Source organism: Corythoichthys intestinalis, chromosome 14, assembly GCF_030265065.1.
Source record: "Corythoichthys intestinalis isolate RoL2023-P3 chromosome 14, ASM3026506v1, whole genome shotgun sequence".
NCBI classification, from domain to species: Eukaryota; Metazoa; Chordata; class Actinopteri; order Syngnathiformes; family Syngnathidae; genus Corythoichthys; species Corythoichthys intestinalis.
The window spans coordinates 41,089,054-41,110,131 of record NC_080408.1 but is presented as its reverse complement, the minus strand read 5'-3'; the positions used below and the strand labels follow the sequence as shown (position 1 = coordinate 41,110,131).

The window sequence follows — 21,078 nt, the reverse complement described above, 5'->3', positions numbered from 1 at the left end:
TTTGCTCTATGCACTTCCACTCCGGTAAGTTAATTTCGTTTGTTTACGCAAATTTCAGTAACTTTACGCCCTAAGTCGGCCTGTTGTTAGCTATTGCTAAAGCTAAACAACTAGCATGCATACATGTGCATTGTCTTCATAAGACATAATTCATGTCGTTGCTAAATGAAAAAGCTGTAATATTTTGACGTGAGAGAGTGGCAAAGAATTTGTACACAGGCTACATTTTATGCAGCAAAAGATTTGTACATCCGTGGTCACAGACTAATGTAAACACACATTGCCTACCTTTGCTAGAAAGATGTGTTGCCGTTTGCTATGGTCATAAAGTGAAGATCCTGCACCCATCCCCAGCAAAACTGTTCGTAGCTTTGTAGCGATTTGTAGTTTCGGAATTGCTGATGAGTGTAGTAACATATACCAAACACTAAATGCAGCATGATGTCCATTTCGCGTAGTGGTGGAAGCTTGTCGACATCTTTATTCCATTTGTGTTCGGCTTGCTCGTGAGGGTCAACATTGTTCACATCCTTAAAATTGCTCACATATCTGTCCTTCGCCGTGGTAACAAGTTTGTCTCTGTATCGAACTGGCAAGTATTCCTTACTTTTTTCCATCTTTGGTTGCCGCTAAGTTTAAATGTCCCGTGATGCTTCCGCAATGGTTGCGTTGTCGCAAATCTCGCATGATCCCGTGCTGCTGTGACGTAAACGCTCGAGCCTAATACGTCCTGTTTTCTGGTTCACTTCACTTCAGCAGTGTAAATGTAAATATGACGATTCTCCCGAAAATGTGCATACGGTGGAAAAAGCAGTTATTCTGACCAGTTTTTCTTACTTTCTTTAACTTTCCAGAGTGGGGAAAATATCCATATAAATTACGACTTTTACTTTTTACTGTACTTTTTTATTATTATTAATGTTTGTATTTCTACAGTAATCAAATTAGCATTCATAAGTTCCTTATTAAAATAATCCTTTGTTTCAAGCAAATCTTGTGCTGGTTTACCGTATGCAGAGCTGCAGAGCCACTTCAGACCTGCTGGTAGCACTGTTGCACATTACAGAAACTATCATGGTACATATGGTAAAATACAATACAGTAGCCTACTGCATATCACACTTTAGTTTTAAATACTAACATCACTAAAACTTAGTTATGAATTATTTGAAAGCGTAAACAATGCAGAATAGCAAAAGGCTAGCTGTTTTGTTTTAATGAGCAGTAGCAGCAAGTTCAAAATGAAATCAAGCATGCCCAACATGAGTGAATGAAAGAAGTGTTTGACTGAATTGACTTTGTCACTATGGCCTCAGAGGTCACCTGGAATGGCTGGCTATCAGCCTTTTCCTAAATTCAGCTGGGATGCAGTCCATTTCATACGTAACCTGAACGAGGGTCAAAAACAAACAAAAAAAAGGATGCTTTCACAAGATTCTGACCATGATTAATCACTAATCTATAATTCACCAATGAGTTAGTAAGGTAAAACAACAAAAGCAAGTTTCCTTGATTGTCAGACATTTTCTAGGCCTTTACAGTTTTTGAATTTCAGAAACAGAAAGGGGGGAAATCCACCCGCTAAACTCAAAGGCAAGGGCTTAGGTTTGCATAGGGACGGTAGGGACAAAACACTACCAACTTTTCAGGATGCTGAAATTGTTTCCACAAACTTTTAAGCAACCTTATTTGCATGATAATATGTGTTCAGTTATATACAGTGGGGCAAATAATTATTTAGTCAACCACTAATTGTGCAAGTTCTCCCACTTGAAAATATTAGAGAGGCCTGCAATTGTCAACATGGGTAAACCTCAGCCATGAGAGACAGAATTTAGAAAAAAAAAGAAAAAAACAGAAAATCACGTTGTTTGACTTTTAAAGAATTTATTTGCAAATCATGGTGGAAAATAAGTATTTGGTCAATGCCAAAAGTTTATCCCAATACTTTGTTATGAACCCATTGTTGGCAATAACAGAGGCCAAAGGTTTTCTGTAACTCTTCACCAGCTTTTCACACACTGTTGCTGGTATTCTGGCCCGTTCCTCCATGCAGATCTCCTCTAGAGTAGTTATGTTTTGGGGCTGCCATTGGGCAACACGTACTTTCAACTCCCTCCACAGATTTTCTATGGGGTTGAGATCTGGAGACTGGCTAGGCCACTCCAGGACCTTGAAATGCTTCTTACGAAGCCACTCCTTTGTTGCCCTGGCTGTGTGTTTGGGATCATTGTCATGCTGAAAGACCCAGCCATGTCTCATCTTCAATGCCCTTGCTGATGGAAGGAGATTTTCACTCAAAATCTCTCGATACATGGCCCCATTCATTCTTTCCTTTACACAGATCAGTCGTCGTGGTCCCTTTGCAGAAAAACAGCCCCAAAGCATGATGTTTCCACCCCCATGCTTCACAGTGGTTATGGTGTTCTTCGGATGCAATTCAGCCTTCTTTCTCCTCCAAACACGAGAACCTGTGTTTCTACCAAAAAGTTCTATTTTGGTTTCATCTGACCATAACACATTCTCCCAGTCCTCTTCTGGATCATCCAAATGCTCTCTAGCGAAACGCAGACGGGCCTGGACGTGTACTGGCTTCAGCAGGGGGATGCGTCTGGCAGTGCAGGATTTGAGTCCCTAGCGGCGCATTGAGTTACTGATAGTAGCCTTTGTTACTGCGGTCCCAGCTCTCTGTAGGTCATTCACTAGGTCCCCCCGTGTGGCTCTGGGATTTTTGCTCACCGTTCTTGTTATCATTTTGACGCCACTGGGGGAGATCTTGCATGGAGCCCCAGATCGAGGGACATTATCGGTGGTCTTGTATGTCTTCCATTTTCTAATAATTGTTCCCACAGTTGATTTCTTTACACCAAGCGTTTAACCTATTGCAGATTCAGTCTTCCCAGCCTGTTGCAGGTCTTCAATTTTGTCTCTGGTGTCCTTCGACAGCTCTTTGGTCTTGGCCATAGTGGAGTTTAGAGTGTGACTAACTGAGTTGTGGACAGGTGTCTTTTATACCGATAATGAGTTAAAACAGGTGCCATTAATACAGGTAACGAGTGGAGCCTCGTTAGACCTCGTTAGAAGAAGTTAGACCTCTTTGACAGACAGAAATCTTGCTTGTTTGTAGATGACCAAATACTTATTTTCCACTCTAATTTGGAAATAAATTCTTTAAAAATCAAACAATGTGATTTTCTGTTTTTTTTCCACATTCTGTCTCTCATGGTTGAGGACCGAGGTTTACCCATGTTGTCAATTACAGGCCTCTCTAATCTTTTCAAGTCAGAAAACTTGCACAATTGGTGGTTGACTAAATACTTATTTGCCCCACTGTAGGTCATTTAGATTGTCTAAGTTTCCATATGTTGTAACGATAGAATTGACCCTACCATTATTAAATGTATTATTTTCATTATTTTCAGACTTACATTTACTTACATTTTTTCACTTGCTGAATTTGCCGCTCCATTTTTTTTCCTCTAACGCACGTTTGATTGGCTGATGACTTGAACCCCCCCCCCCCCCCACCACCACCACCACACACACACACACACAGTCACGCACACTCTCAAAGTTCAGAATTTCGTTGCATGTCGACATGCCCTCCTCCGCCCGCTTCGAAGAGGAGGGTTAGAAGTTTTTTTTCGGCCAGCAGCCACTGTATGTTATGGACGTAATAAAGCATTGGCATTACCATTACGATAAACTCTGAACTTGCTAACCTGAGTAGAAGTCTGCTTAGGTACAGTTGAAGTGTCCTCCTGTATGTGTTTTCCACTATGTTAACGATAATTAAACTGTGAGAAATATAGTAAACTCTGCTCAGCTGTAAGAAATGTAGTGAACCAAGGTTTACGCCCTTCTCCCTAGTTTTCATTTTTATTTTACTTATGTGGTCTTAAAGCAACCCAAAGGAGCTTTCATTTTTTGTTGCGTTTGGCTGTGCTTGTGGACAAAAACGTGTGTTAATCCTAAAGGAAGGCTCCATTTTCATTTATTTTTGTTATACCATGACTAAGAACTTTTTTTGTTATATTTAATTTACTCAGAAAGACAATTTTGAGTGGTGATAAGAAAAATGTTTTTTTTTTTTTTTTTTGCATTCCTGGATACTCAAGAGATGATTAAGAAGTTTGTATTTCTTGTGGATGTAAACATTAAAATTTGTGTTCAAATAATGCAATTTAAATTTGCTAATAAAGTCCAGACATTTATTCATTTCATTTCAAAATTTGTCTTTAGTAGTTTTTTAAAACAAAGGGTACAATCGAACAGTGTATCACCTAAACCAATACATATTCACGGCAAAAAACCACGTCCTTAAAACTGGAAAAATTTTTAAAAATAATAATAATAATTTCCCTTGTTTTCAGTGTAAATCTACTAATAATAGGTGAAATTATCTGCCAGTACTTCAAGTAAATTTTACTCAGATTTCTCGAAATAAAATTGCTAGCAGTAAATAAGACTTATTTGAAACACAAAGTTTGTATATTTAATCTTAAAAAAACTGGTTTGTCAGAAATGTTCTTAATTCAAGAATAGATATTGTTCAAAACATTATTTGAAAGCATTTTTGTCTTGATTTAGGTGAAAAATGACCAACTTGTAGATGTACGGGCCTAATAAGAACAAATGGTAATATTTACTAAAAGTAAGTGGAAGAATCTGACACATTTAGCTGTTAACTAGCCTTTAAAACTCAACACAATATAGAAAAAAAAGATTAGACTCGATTAAGACGTTATAATGTAAAATTTGCAGTGTTGAGAAAGGGACAATGTTTCAGTCAAAGTTTATATCTATTAAATTTGAAAATCATTATGAAACAAACTACATCCAGTCACCTTTCATATCTCAAAGCCCCTGATGAGGAATTATCAATTCTGGGACTTTTTGCCAATGTGACCATGTACGATGATGGAATGGCTCAAAATGCCAATGGCTGAAAGCTGCGAAAGTTTTCAGTTTCTGTTCTTTCAAGAGCATGTACCTGGGATTTGGTTGAACTTTGTGGGCTCCCAGCAGAATGGAGCACTCTCTTCCGCCATGTTGTTATTTCGAGGTTCCTATAATGAGAGCATCTCTCGCTATAGTCTCCCATGTTTCCCTAGGCCTGGAAATAATCAAGCCCCGCAGTCCCGGGGGCCAAATCATTTGCGGAACGACACTCTTGTACAAAACGAGCCCGGGGCAACAAAAAGTGCATTGTGTACTCAAACTGAAAAACAATTTTGGCACACACAATGCTCCCAATCTCCACCGGGGTTGAGCACACAGAAGAATTAGACGTCGGTCACACGGCGCCCATAAAACATCACGTGAAGATGTTTTGTGTCATATCAGGCCAGGCTATAATGTGCTTACAGTGTTATTGAGGATATTACATTTCTAAAGTCCAATATGGTCCGGTTGGTTTATGAGGATTCAGATGTCAAGAAACATTCCCAACATGGCGGAAGAAAAATAAGAAATCCTCATTTTATTAGACTTTACAGGGTTAACTTTAAAACTAGGGTTTGCTTTCTTTGTTTTTTTTGTGTGTATGTGATACCAGCAAAAAAGAAGTATATTGCCAGACAATTAAATGGCATAGCCTGGCAAAACTGCAATAAACATAACAAGATGTAAAAGATAATGTTTTTTTTTTTTTTTTTTTTTTTCCAATTATTTAATGTCTTTTAGTCTGGGAGTAATTTTCCATGTTGAATGAGCCAGTTAGCAAAACTTGGACTTGGACACCAAACTCCTTTAGCCTCGCATTGTAAAACGATTCCGGACACTGACTTCGACGACACGTTAATGATCACCTGTGCAGATGTACAACCGAGCGAGCGCTGCCTCGGGGCTCTGATTGGAGCACAATAAAACACATCAACAATGCATTGAGTCTATTTCAACAACCTTGACTGGATTAACACCAGAGAACAAAGTGTTGAGAAACTCTCTCAAAGTCATAGGATGGTTATTTAATAATTAGCTCAGCAGTGTGTACACATCACACAATCATAAGCCGTAAAAAACAAGAGCAAAAAAAAAGATGTGGAGGATTTATGTACATCGTGAGAGAAAAGACGGCGTCACAACACATTCTGGAAAGAGTCGTCATCATCTTTGATTTTGTTCATCATCATCATTAATTATAATCATCATGATACTGTCACCAAACCAAGCAGTCAAGTTATTCTGTTAAAATAAACAAAGTAACATAAATAAATATACATTTACACAATTTTTTTTTAATGTACTGTATATTGACTCCCAGATGTGTAATATGACAATACCATGTTGTTTTCTCTAATAATGTAATGTAATCTTTGGCCTGGTTTGACTTTTGTGGGGGGAGGGGAGCATGTCGATGGCCCCATAATGCAGTGTCAGCAATAAAATTAACACTGTTCGTGTTCAATCCTCAGTTCAAACTCAGTTGTTGTTTCAGGGTGCCGGAGTGGAACTGGCACGAGTCAATGGTGCCTGTTTAGCATGCCAATAAAATAGATATGAACAGATCTAACATAGTCAAATAAATTCAAAATGCAGATCATTGTTCAAAATAGCCACGCGGCTAGAACAATGTCACACCAAACTCCCTTAATTCATTTCATTCTGCAGAATTACTTTTTTTAAAAATGCGTAATGCGACCACACTAGAGAGGAGAGCTTCGCCCACTTGTGGTCAGTTTGCTGGGGAGTCCTATTTGTTCCCACAGAAAAAAATCGGCGGTAAAAAAAACAATGTGATATCACTCCGCCCTGCTTGCGTGGACAGCCTGTTCCCTGCAGAGCTGCTGGATTACAAATGTTGCTGTTCATACTATAATTATTGACATGCAGTGGTAGGTTTTAATAACTTCATCCTGAAATCATAACCAACACTATTGTTTGCATGGGTCATCGGTGATTCTCATGCATGCATATTTTGTTGGTTATTGGTATGCGATAGACATCATCATAATTTACGGGTCAGCACGGCGCAACTCCTTCAAGGAGGGGGACGCCCACATCAGCAGGAGCTATTCACAAACACACCCATGCAGCGAACTAACGGTGGATTTCGGTTCAAAAAGTACGACACATGCAAACAGGAAAGATTGTCTCAGGAGTGATTTGTTCAAGGATTCAAGGTAATTATTATATTTTTCGTACCATGCATGCATTGTGAAACGTTGTGAAAAAAATGGAGAAAGTAGCCGCTAAGGCATTGGCATCATAGTTCGCAATATTTACGTAAAATAAATGCTATCTTCACATTTTTTTTTTTTTTGCTTTTAACCAAGAATCAAGACTGTTTTACATCCATATCTATAAAGAATTCAGAGATTTAAGCATTTATTCACAAGAATTTCAACGTAAAAAGCACTTTGTTGTGGTAAGGCGGCGCCACAGCGAACTTAAAGACGAGCCGCACATTTGACATATTTACGTAAAATAAATGCTACCTGCTCGGTTTCTTTACTTTTAACCAAGAATCGAGACTGTTTTACGTCCATATCTATAAAGTATTGAGGGATTTAAGCATTTATTCACAAGAATTTCGACGTAAAAAGCTCTTTGTTGTGGTGAGGCGGCACCACAGCGAACGTAAAGACGAGCCGCACATTCGACATATTTACATAAAATAAATGCTACCTGTACTGTTTTCTTGCTTTTAACCAAGAATCGAGACTGTTTTACGTCCTTATCTATAAAAATTCAGGGATTTAAGCATTTATTCACAATAATTTTCAACGAAAAAAGCTCTTTGTCGGTGATTCCTCTCGGTTAGCTTTGACGCCCTCGCCAACAATGCAGGCCCCCAATTTATCGGCCCCGCGCCCCGTGTTCTGTCAATTACTTATAAAGTCTATGGGTATGCTAAGCAGGCTTCATTGCGCTAGTTTAGCCTCTCCGGATCCCTGAAACTAACAAACAACTAACAAAATGCACGGAATTTGTTGAAATCAACTCCACCGACTAATTAAACCCCCGCTAACGCAAAAATTAAGCCTCGTGTCCAAAATTCTGAACTTTCCCTTTGAATTCATTTATAGGACAGTCAATTACATGCAATGACATTATTCAGCCAATGGGTGGGGCACTGCCCGCCGTCCCCCTCAATCTTCGCCTATGAATGTAATGTACCGTATTGGCCAGAATATAAGACGGTGTTTTTTGCATTGAAATAAGCCTGAAAAAGAGGGGGTCGTCTTATATTCGCGGTCTAGACATTATACCCATTCACGACGCTAGATGGTGCCAGATATCATTGAAACGATGTTCTGTCATGATAGATCTCAGCTGTCTAGACATTAAACCCATTCACGACGCTAGATGGCGCCAGATATCATTGAAGAGATGTTTTGTCATGACAGATCTCAGCTACTTACAAGTTTAACCAGTTTACATTATTTCAATGCAATGTTTTTCCTGATTCAGATTTGTTTCAAGACTACAGTTACAGTAAGACTTCACTTTGATGGTTAATGCAGTTATTGCAATTTTGTTGTTTTAGCACAATAGATTGGTTTATTTACATTTCAAAAACCAGAAGCCATTCATTTACGAATGTGACTGCATTTTAGTTTACTTATTTAAATGTTCAGATATTAAGATTTGAATGAGGAAAAATAACATGCTTTCTCTCTCAAATATATTGTTATGATCATTTGTTTCGGCTGTACTGTAATTATTTTCTGTATAAAAATTAATTTGGTGTTCAAAAAGTTTTTTTTCAAACTTGAGACTTGAAAAAGAGGGGGTCGTCTTATAATCGGGCCAATACGGTATATAATGTACAGTATTTGTATATGAGATATTATGTGATTATATTGCTGTAATTATTTTGGATTTCATTCAAAAATGTAATTTTGTTGGTGTAAGTTTCATATACATTGAAATTTTAATTATTGCATTTTTAAAAGCAGTATATAATTTCACACACAAAAAAGGTTAATATGCCATTTTACACTTTTGTATTCTGTTATTCATGCATTATGTATTCATGAATGTAAATTAATATACAATATATTCTTTGTCAATACTGTACATAGTTTTTGGTTTTGTTAGGCAATTTGTAATGATAATGTTTCATTTTTTTAATTAAAGAAACTGTTTAACTATACTATATAACAAAGTTTGGCATTTATGTCTGTATCACATATGCTACATCATAAAAAACAAACACACTAAAAAACATGACTTTTGCAAGCATATACATATCCGTACAGTACATATATACAGTAAGAAGTGCAATTTCCCCATTATGGAACTAATAAAGGTAAGCTAATTCGTCTTCGTAGGCAACATTTTTGGCTGGGATTGTGACTTAACATTTGAAATGGGATTTTTGGTGGTTAAAATGTTACATGTGCTTTAGTGTCCTTGCTCATTGTCACGCTCACCAGCGTGTTAATATTCTGCACCATTAAGCAGGACAAACTATCAAGAGTAAAGTCTTGTTGTCGTGGAAACAGAAGCAACGAAAGTACAACATGAATGGATGAAAGCCTTCCTCAGTCTTTTGCTTTTCCGCTGCCACTTTTACGGGCCAGCTGTATGTCCTTAAAAGTAACAGTAAATACTGTAATGCTGTTTAAAATGTGTCCACAATGCAACAGAGGATTTACAGGATTGTTTTGTTCTTATCGTTGTGACAAAAGCGCCTTTTGATTGTGAAAAGAAGCAGCTGTGTACTGTTGAGGAACTTTCGGCTCATCTTCTTGCCAACCAGTGAATCTGATCTTTTATTTGACACAAATAAGCTTTATTTCCTCAGATTTCTTTTTATCTGACTGATTTCTGGTGGTGTGAGACACATCCATTAATGGTTTTCAAATTGAGGTTTGCAGACCTTGGGTGTCTTCTAAATAATTTGCAGTTCATGAACATAGTGGAACTTTTTTTTCATGATTTATTATTTATACAGAAAGTTGGGATTGAATCGAAAGTTTATTATTCATTCATTATGTATGAATTATGCTAAACTAAAATGTTCAAGAAAATATGCATCTAGCAAAGTACAATGCCCTTGTTGGACATTTTATCTGTTAATGACATGAAAAATGCATGATTTTCAAATTAGTGAGCCCTTCCACTGAAACCAACACTTGGGTATCTTTTGTGATTTTGCTGAGCTATCAAGAATTTCAAACACATTTAAAGTCCGACTAAAGTCCGCATGCGGCTGTATGTGATAGGGCGCGCTCGGGTGGGAGGTCCCAGTGCCGGGATTGGCGATGGGGCGGCGTAGGGTCGGTCACCACTGGGGTTACACTCACAAGGGATTCACACGATTACTGGGTTCTAGATCACAGAGCTGATTTGTGTACACTCTACCCCTTTCAATCACTCAGCTTCAGGGGTCGCGTTAACCGAATATTTTCCGTCGTTGACCGTTTTTTAAAAACGGTGACGGAAAAAACTGAAGTCCATCTGTCATTTTGACAGGTTGCAATTCACACCTCAGACCATAGGGTGGCGAGTGAGCCTATTAATTAGCTATTGTCTCTCTTGATGCATGACGTCGTTGGCCTTACTCAGAAAAATGTCAAGGCAACTGAGTGTCTGAAGTTGAACTAAGGCTACATTCATACTACAGGTCTTAATGCACGAATCCGATTTTTTCGTGTTTTTCCGACTCGAGTGAGGCATTAACTTGAAGGTCTGAACGTGACAAGTCGCATAGAACGGGACCATTTCAAATCCGATCTGGGTCACTTTCGTATGTGGTCTAAATCCGATCTGTGCCACATTTTTCCAGACTGTCGCGGCGGTCTGTACTTTCCAGTCCCGCAAATCGGATTTAATGCAGCAATTACGTCATCAAAAAGCGAGAGACGGTACGGTAGCTACGGTAGCGATGCAGCTGTACGTTATTAGCGCCTAGCTTGCCTTGAACACGGCTTTTTAGGAAGGGTCGGACTTGACAACAGTCATAAAAAAATAAAAATAGGTTTGAGGATAAGCCTGAGAATGATCGGTTTTCTCTCTGCTCCATATAAGCAATATTTTAACATTGCTTACACGGCCGAGTCGGGGCAAACTGCCCGTATGTGTGTGTGACATGCACGAACAGTGCGTGCATGCTATTGATCCAAATACTTTGAATATAAGCCTAAACGGGGATTATATATGCCTGTAGAAGCATCAAAACAAATGACCATACAATCACACATGCTGGCTGTCATCCGTCATTCCGGGGATATCATATTTTGCTTATTAAAAAGAGGACACAAACAACAGGCATAAATAATCCCTGTATAGGCTTATATTCAAAGTATATGGATCGATAGCATGCACGCACTGTTCGTGCATGTCACACACACATACGAGCAGTTTGCCTCGACTCGGCTGTGTAAGCAATGTTAAAATATTGCTTATATGGAGCAGAGAGAAAACCGATCATTCTCAGGCTTATCCTCAAACCTATTTTTATTGTTTTAGTTTTTGGTGTCAACTGGAAATACATCTAGCTGAGAATAGCACCAACATATTAGTAGTTAGTGTAGACGTTCAATGTATTTCTTGTAGTTTGTCTTTTCTTTCTTCTCTTGTGTTTCTTTTCTTCTGTTCCCCCATAAACCCTTCCGACACGCTGCTTTGTCATAATAAACGAGAAAATAAATAAATAAAATAAATAATAAAGTCCGACTAAAACTTGCATTGTTTTTCATCCTTATACCGTAATTCTGAGTAAATTCAAGGTCATAAAATGACAGAAACTGACCAAAGAAGCCACGATGCATGTTAGTATTTCAAAAGTCCCCAGCAATCATCCTCTTTTCACAGAAAGGGACACCTGTACTTCAACAAGAGCCTCTCAAAAACAGCAAAATCTGGGTGGTTATTTTCATTGTTTTATCATTGCTTTTAACGGGTCTGTTTAAGTAAAGAACACCCAAACACAAGTTTAGGCAATGAGCCTTCAAATGAAAGTTTCTCGGGTGAGAGTTCATTCATGAGCTATTTAGAAAATACAATTTATTGGGAGGGATGAAAAACATACCTTGCCTTCAGATGGCATAGTATCTCATTTTATAAATGTGCGAGAAGCATCAGTTTCTAGGGAAATAGCTCCCATATTGTCAGTGGTGCAACTACACGTTGCGCAACGAATGCGCCGCATATGGGCGCGAGCCGACAGGGGCCCTGTCACGAGGAATCCCTCCCTCCCCCCGATAACTCCCGGTCCCAGTCAAAATTACTCCAACTCACTTTTTTTGTTTATTTTTTACTTACACCTTCAGGTTTTTCATTACAAAAGTCAATAGATTGTTGCCAACGAGTTTGATTATCAATTTCTTCCGGCAGCAATTAATATTTCCGTTTGAGTCCTGGGGTTTGGGTGTAATGTGAGGTTGTGCAAATACCAGTGATTACAGCAAGAGAGAGAGTTCTCTGCGCCACTCAGGTTTGGTTGCCTAATCAATAATATTAAGAAGTGTCATGAGTTGGATTGTCTTGTGTGTTGTTAGATCCAGTTTGCCTCTGTCAGAGGTGAGTAAATGAAGCCAATTGCATTGTTTGTATTCTTTTTTCAGTTAGATGTTGATACTTAGCACGGAGCACTAAGCTAGTTAGCGTTCATGCTAATCAGTTCCTTAAGTGTCTGTGTTTTGTGTTTTGGAGAAGCATATTAGCACTAGAGTTTTTATTAGCTCGTCAAGTTGTCTCATTTCTTTTTATAAAGAAACCACAAGCATAAACCCATTCATATAACACAAACTCCCATTCAAACTGTAAATTGTGAATACTAGAGTGTGCTTTGAAATTGTATTTGGATTGTATTTATGAACAAGTGTTGATAAAAAAAAAAAAAAAGTTGATTCATTACAGTCTGCCTCTTCCTTATTCGATTTTGTTGTTTAGTTTGTTTAAAGAAAAATGACTCATTGACACAATCTATATTTGTGCTTTGCCCATTAAAAAAAAAAATATATATATATATAAAATCAACCAGAAGCAATATTTCTTTTATTTGAATGAAAAGGACTTTTGTCTGAGTTGTGTACTGAGAAATTCTTATGTTTTATAGTCGGAACTTTTATTAAAAACTTTAACAAGTTTTATGTACTTCAGAAAGTACAGTTGTAGACTACAGTTACACTGCTGGCCAAAAGTATTGGCATCCTTGCAACATTGTCAGATAATGCTGAATGTCTCCTATAAAATGACTGCAATTACAAATGCTTTCGAAGTAAAATCTTGGGCCCACCAAAAGTCTTGGAACCCTCAGCCAAATACTTGGTAGCAGAACCATTGGACAAAATGACTGCGAACTACCGCTTCCGGTACCCATCAGTGAGTTTCTTACAATGCTCTGCTGGAATTTTAGGCCATTCTTCTTTGGCCAACTGCTCCAGGTTGATGATTTGAAGGGTGCCTTCTGCAAACTGCCATTTTCAGATCTCTCCACAGGTGTTCTATGGGATTCAGGTCTGGACTCATTGCTGGTCTCCAGTGCTTTCTCTCAAACTTTTATCTAGTTCTTTTTGAAGTGTGTTTTGGGTCATTGTCCTGCTGGAAGACCCATGACCTCTCAGGAAGACCCAGCTTTCTCACACTGGGCCCACTGCTGCAAAAATTGTTGGTAGTCTTCAGACTTCATAATGCCATGCACACGGTCAAGCAGTCCAGTGCCAGAGGCAGCAAAGGAACCCCAAAACATCAGGGAACCTCTGCCATGTTTGACTGTGGGGACTGTGTTCTTTTCTATGAAGGCCTCGTTTTTTCCCTGTAAACCCTATGTTGATGCCTTTACCCAAAAAGCTCTACTTTTGTCTCATCTAACCAGAGAACATTCTTCCAAAACGTTTTTGGCTTTCTCAGGTAGGTTTTGGCAAACTCCAGCCTGGCTTTTTTATGTCTCTTAGTCAGAAGTGGGGTCTTCCTGGGTATCCTACCATAGAGTCCCTCTTCATTCAGACGCCGACGGATAGTACGGGTTGACACTGCTGCATCCTCAGACTGCAGGACAGCTTGAACTTGTTTGGATGTTAGTCGAGGTTCTTTATCCACCATCTGCACAATCTTTCGTTAAAATCTCTCGCCATTTTTTTCTTTTCCGTCCACTTCTAGGGAGGTTAGCCACAGTACCATGGGCTTTACACTTATTGATGATACTGTGCATGATAGACACAGGAACATTCAGGTCTTTGGAGATGGACTTGTAGCCTGGAGATTTCCCATGCTCCCCCACAATTTTACAGACAGTTCTTTGGTCTTCTTTCTTTTCTCCACGCTCAATGTGGTACACACAAGGACAAAGGACAGAGATTGAGTCAACTTTAATCCCTTTTAACTGGCTGCAAGTATGATTTAATTATTGCCACCACCTGTTATGTGCCACAGGTAAGTAACAGGTGCTGTTAATTACACAAATTACAGATGCATCCCATGGTTTTTCAAAGGATGCCAATACTTTTGTCCGGCCCATTTTTGGAGTTTTGAGTAAAATGATAATGATTCAATTTTTTTCCCCCATTCTCTTTTGTGTTTTTTCATTGCAAGTAAAATCAATTTGCGATCATTTTCTGAGAGAAATTGAGAATCTGACAGAATTGCATGGGTGCTAATACTTTTGGCCTGCAATGTAAATCAGGAAGGTGTAATAAAATAATATTTTTAAAGTTAATAGTCCTCCATTTTGTTTTCATTGTTACAACATAAGACAACGTCAAGTGAAACTGTGAAGGTAATTGAAAAAAGTGTCATCTGTCCAAGTGAAGAATTACCGTGATTGTTGAATTAATAGTCCGATTAATCGATTGTAATAAATAATATTTAGTTGCAGCAATATCACTAATATACTAAAAAAGCAGCGAAGATGCTACAAATAAAGTGTGTGTGTGTGTTTTTGGGCTGGTTGGGACGTGGGCGCCATTTTTCATTTCGTATACCCTAACAAGAATGGGTCGTTGCGCCCCTGCATATTATCACCAGGATCTATGAATGCACAAGTCCCAGTTGAGATGAAAACATGGACATTGGAAGCTGGACAAAAGCCAGTGGCTTCCGAGAACTGTCAAAGGACCCCCGCCCTCTAACCCCCTGCCTATTGGAGCCCCCATTGCTGTAGGCATGATGCATTCAGGCGAGAACGTGAGCGTAAAACCGACAAACATCAAAAGGTTTCTGTTCTTCGCTTTGAATGTATTTGTCAGCAATTTGAAACCGAATGACATCACCGTAGTATCAAACCATCATAAACCATTGAGTGACCCCTAAGGAGGCTTTCCCTGGGGTAAAGTGCTTTGAAAGCCGGCCAGTGGAACCGAAACTTCTTCCACAAGAACCCCTTTCTTGGACCATGCCAGTATAAGATTCAACACACAGTGGGCGGGAAACCAGTCGCTCGGTCCAACTCTCTTCAATGACTTTTCCAGAATGAGCGTCCCAATGATCTTTGTTATGTGCTCAACTGCTGACTGGTTGCTTTATACTCGGGATATGTTTTTTTTAAACTGGATTCCAATCCTCTGCATTAATTTAGGATGTTTGAATGGAACGCCTCCATGTGCCATGAAACATCCTCTGATGTCACAGGGAAATCTCGCGATATATAAGTTGCAGTGTGTGGTGTTTTTTTACTCACTGACTGCAGCTGACGGCGATAGACATTCATTTGACCGCTGTCATAACCATATCATGCAAAATATATCTTGGTCACTGAACTCCTGGCCAAGCTTTGAGTTCAAGTCAGTCGAGCAGATAGAAGTCATTTATGGAAGTTTGACAAGGAGGATAAGCAATTTATTAACCCGTTTAAGTCATAATGAGGTGTTAATTATCACTATTACTGTTGCTGGGACATTTTATCAGTGGAAGATAATGACACGTATGAGCATCAAAAGCTGAAAGACAGCGCTTATCAGTCCAATTGGTATTCAGTGTTACCTCATTATATTGTTGCTCAAGGAACATTTTAAAATGTATATTTCTTTAATAATTCTTCAATTTGCCCTCACAAGCACTTTCAGCCATTTATTTTAGAGAGAAAAGACCCCCCCTTACTAAGAATAAACAAAATGCACGCACTGACGCTACAGCTCTGATTAATTGGATCGCAGTGTACAGCTTGCTGAATCAACTTTTTATGGATCAAATTATTCTCACATCATCAATAAATTATAATAATAAAACCATAACAGAAACAGAAACCTCGTTGCTGCTGTGTGCTGTCGGATGGAACGAGCCTAAGAGGCCCACCAGTAAATATTCCCCAAAAGGGGCCCCCCGCTAAAAGGGTTAATCTGGCCATTGATGAATTTGTGTTGCCAACTGGAAATATTCCAGGAACACCCCACCCTCTCCTACTTCCACCTCCATCACAACGAAAATAACAACTGTAGGAGTCCAAAAAGATGCAGGCATAACCTGAACAATACAATAAGTTAAACAAAATAAAAACAGAAAAAAGAGGTTCAAGTGAATCAAGTGTTTTATTTTTTCTTAAAAAAAAGTGTAATACAATAGAGACAAAAGTGATATAAGCACATTTATACAAAAATAATGACACAGCGCATAGAATACTGTACTGATTATGAACATTTCAACACAGGCTGATACATTTGCTGCAACCTTGAAACTGCGGAATGTGTGTTTACGTGTTCGTGAGCTACAAAAGACCCTCGCAGCTTCCAGATAGAATTAAGCTAAAACAAACAGCTTTCTTCCTTTTCTTTTTACAAGAGCTTATTGACACGCAAGACAAGCAGTGTGCTCGGCCAACTATTTGCTGGACATTTCTACAGTGGAGGCATCGTTGCCGCCACTGATGTCGTAGTCGTTCATGGGGCCGCTGACCAGCACCCTCATGCGTTCGGGGAAGTCATCAAACTTGGGCGATAGGAGGAAGTCGTAAACAAGCGCAGCCGCCACGCCGCCGCACATGGGGCCCACCCAGTACACCTGCAGTGGATTCACTTAGGTCAGTTCTGATGCTAAAATTGCCACCATAACCAATGGCTACACTAGGCAACAATTTGGGAAAAAATATTTTGTTTTAGTTCTGACAACTTTTTTTTTTTTTCAACATTTTTGGTTGCAAAATAGCCACTAGCAACTAGCCATGTCATTTCTAAAAACAATACAGTGGTACTTCTACTTACGAACGTCTCTACATATAGAATTTTCAGGTTGAGACACACCTCAACGGGAAAATATTTTAAAATACAGTATGGCTCTATAGCTCCCAGAGTTTACTGAACATAACATACTTATAGCTGCTCTGCTATTGGTAGCATTCCTGACATCCATTTGGCTGAGAGAGATCTCTACTGTATGTGTATGTGTGCATTTGAGCACCCTCGTTATTCGCCCCTCGTGTCCTGACAGCTTTACATAAATGTATTAACTTTTATTCTTTACTAAATTCTTTTTTTTTTTTTTTACATTATACAAAACTCTGAGTTGATGTGTATTGTGCAATAATCTAATTGTACATGTATCTGTTACATATTTTGATGCATTTTTATGCATTATCAAAGAGTTACATTAGTATGTATGAATTTTAGGAGGCTTGGAACAGATTAGGGCATTTACATGGAAAACCCATCTCTACTTACAGAATTTTCAAGCTACGAAACTACTTTTAGAACCAATTAATTTCATAACTAGAGGTACAACTGTAGCATTACCGTAATTTTCGCAATATAAGCCGCACCTGACTATAAGCCGCCACCCACCAAATTTGGCACGAAAATGGCACTTGTATACAGATAAGCCGCACTGGACTATAAGCCGCAGCTGGCCTCTCTCTATTATGGGATATTTACACCAAAAGATATTAACCGATAACACTTTATTTGACAGCAGCATCATACGACTGTCGTACGACCAAATGAACCACCATGAAACTTTGAAGCAATTGGTTGCAAAGCTTCATTGCTTCAAGAAGTTTCATTTGGCCATCACTGCTCCCTTGGGGAGACAATCAACCTTTGCTGTCACCTGCTGTCAACACTGTTGTTGTCCAACATGCCTCCTAGCATGCATTACAGCGCTACAGACGTAAATAACAATCAAAATTCATGTTCTGTGCTAATTATTTTTTCAGTTACTGTTCCAGTTGTTCCATTAATTTTTATTTATGTTATTTGGTAACACTTTATTTGACAGTGGCGCCATAAGATTGTCATTAGACAATCATAATTATGACATCACACTCACTGTCATGAGCATTAATGAATGCTTATAACAGATGTAATTTAGTGTTATCCAGCAAATTATCTCACATTTGAATGGATGTAAACGATCCAAGCTGGACATAAATGGAGTTAACGACATAATTTGCCGGATGACACTTAATGACATCTGTCATGAGCATTCAGTAATGCCCATGATAGTGTCATGTCATAATTTTGACGGTCTTATGACAGTCTTATGACGCCCCTGTCAAATACAGTGTTACCTATTAACCATAAAAAAATCTTCAAACAAGCCGCACTGGACTATAAACCACAGGATTCAAAATGAAGGAAAAAAGTAGCGGCTTACTAGTATAGTCCGAAAATTACGGTATATAACCGTTGAAGTCACAACTATTTCTTTTAGACAGTATATCATTGTATGTCAATTTTTAAATTATTAAAATTTATTTTTTAAATAAAACATGCAAATGTGTTAACTTATTCACTGCCAGCCTAGGTATATGTATAGTTTTCACAGATTATCTGTTGTAGTAATTTGTAAAAGATTTATATGGGAAAAAAAAAAATTACTATTAACAACAATAACTATTCCAGTCCATTTTGGCTTGAAGGGGCTGGCTCTGACCTTCCCTTTAAAATGAATTGGACCTTTTTTGCCATCAATAGCAGCTAAATAATTAAGTACAGTGTTTTTCATTTTCATTATGGGAAAAAAGGGATCCTGTTGTTTAAAAACCTCTTGTTCAGAGAAAAACTGAGATCAGTTTTGGATTTAATGCCCTAAAAATTTGTTAAAAACAGACCTAAAATGAAAAAAAAAAAAAGTGTTCCTATATGTAGTCAAATTTTATTTGTGATTCTTGGCTCTCACATACCCAGTGGTTAGCGAAGTCATTCATAACCAAAGCTGGACCAAAGGTACGTGCTGGGTTGATGCCGCAGCCCGTGAAGCTGATCTAGAATCACCAATATACACACAAAACCCTTAGTTTCCATTTTTCAAGACAAGCAACACACTGAGGAACCTCTACTCACTGCCGCCAAGTGTCCCAGGCATACGGAGAGACCAATGGCCAACGGCGCTGAGCCGGTGACGTCGCGTCGTCTTTTATCAGTCACGGCGATGACACACAGCACCAGCTGGAAAGTTGCCAGGAGCTCGATGCCCACACCCTGACTGGGGGTGAGGTCCTTGCTAAGCTAAAAAAAACAACAACCCAAAAGCCACTTTAAGGGTTTCTAATACTCTTACCAAAACTAGCAGAAGACAGATATCTCTCCATGCCAGCTGCTGATGCGACCGGCTGCAAAGGCAGCAGGAACTTTAACTCATTACATGTTCAAGAATGCAATAACAGCAAGACAGAGAAACAAGGACCACACCAAATGTGATCTTTATTACAGGTTTTTCTTGTTTTTAGGATTACATGGCCGACTAGATCAAATGCTATATCGGGCCATTAATGGTCCACGGGACAGAGTTAGGGCACCCCTAAATGTAGGAATGACTCCTCATAATTCTCTATTTTTTATTTTGCCGTAATATAACTTTATTCTCAAACATTGAAACGTATTCTTTTGAAATGACACCTTTACTTGTTAAAAAAAAGTGTCAATTGTAGCCTTTTAAATTTTATTTTCTCTTAAAACTGAACGTTCTTTAAAAAAAATTTCCCCTCATAATATGATGACTTCTCATAAAGTTGCAAAAGCTCTTGTGTAGAGATTATGTGGCCATCCACAGTACTGCCCAGGCTTCATTTACCTCATATTACCAAGAGTTCAAAAGTTCAGATTGGTTTTGCTAATTAAAATAAATAAATAAATAAATACAATCTCAAACTTCATTATCTTAGTAGTATTCCTATATTGATTTTTTTCACCTTTTTTACAATACAATTTTTACAAAAAATATAATTCAGATATTTTTCAAGATTGTATTTTTAATATATTAATAATTCATAATATATATGTAATATATTATCATCATCATTAACATCTCATTTATTCGAAAAGACGTGTAAATCTCGGTACTGACCGCATTGAGGCCGAGGGCATTTGTGTCGGCGGGCCGTGCACCGTACAGAATGACACTGGCGAGTGCCGAGCCCATCATCTGCGCCACGATGTACATGATGGCCCGGAACACGCTGATCTGGCAGCTGGCGAGCATGCCCAGCGTGACGGCCGGGTTGAGGTGAGCGCCGCTGATGTGGCCCAGGCTCTGCGCCAGCGTGGCAATGGCCAGCCCGAAGGCCAGCGACACCTTGACCTCCTGACCCGGGTCGGTTGGTTTGCCGATGGCCGCCGCGATGCTGAGGAAGATGAAGAGTGTCATGCCCACCAGTTCGGCCAGGACGGCCCTCCAGAAAGCCTTGCTCTTAAACTCTCTCATGACGACGTGTGGCTGCAAAGTACGAGGCTGGTCTGTGTGTTTATAGACAAAAAGCTAGCGGCGGCGTATTTAAGGCCTGAGGGCTGATAATGGTCAGTGGGCGGGCTTTGCAAAACTGAAAGGGCCACACTGAATTAATGAGGAATTGAAAAGACCTCCTCCAGCCCCTCACCCAGTAAACTCCACAACTTGAAGAGAACGTCCTACCTTTTGATAGTGAGCTTTGAACCCTTACAAAAAAGTAGAGCACTAGATGTCTTAAATAATCCTCACGTTTAGGTCCAATCTAGTGTTTTAGTTTAAAAAAAAAAATCAATTGGTGTGAGAGGTTGGACAAAGGGAGTCACTCATTAACCACAAGGATGAGCACTAATTAATTATTGTGTGCTATGTCGGTCAGAGCGGGCAGAGTGAAACGAGGTAAAACAACAACTCTTGAGAAAGAAATAGTCGCATGCACCTGGAGACCCCGACTCTGATGTGGGAGGGAACGAGAGTGAGAGAGGAACTGTATACCAAAGTCACAAACAGTTTGGTAGATGCACATGTCATTGA

At 39.0% G+C, this 21,078-nt stretch overlaps 1 protein-coding gene across 1 annotated transcript; it reads right to left on the bottom strand.

The window, feature by feature from the left end:
- Positions 1 to 16,399: 16,399 nt before the first annotated feature.
- On the bottom strand, positions 16,400 to 20,580 carry LOC130930447 (aquaporin-1-like). Its single transcript, XM_057858415.1, has 4 exons — positions 20,167 to 20,580; positions 19,164 to 19,328; positions 19,004 to 19,084; positions 16,400 to 16,887 (listed from the first exon to the last, which is right to left on the bottom strand). The coding sequence occupies exons 1-4, from the start codon at positions 20,521 to 20,523 to the stop codon at positions 16,708 to 16,710; spliced, it is 783 nt and encodes a 260-aa protein (XP_057714398.1). The 5' UTR covers positions 20,524 to 20,580; the 3' UTR covers positions 16,400 to 16,707.
- Positions 20,581 to 21,078: the final 498 nt, after the last annotated feature.

Bases quoted from the DNA above. Each gene is read 5' to 3' on its own strand.
- LOC130930447 (XM_057858415.1), bottom strand. From the start codon at position 20,523: ATGAGAGAGTTTAAGAGCAAGGCTTTCTGGAGGGCCGTCCTGGCCGAA. The intron at 19,329-20,166 runs GTCAGTACCGAG...TGTTTTTTTTAG, and splicing joins ATGCCCTCGGCCTCAATGCG to CTTAGCAAGGACCTCACCCC. The intron at 16,888-19,003 runs GTATGTGAGAGC...AATCCACTGCAG, and splicing joins ATGACTTCGCTAACCACTGG to GTGTACTGGGTGGGCCCCAT.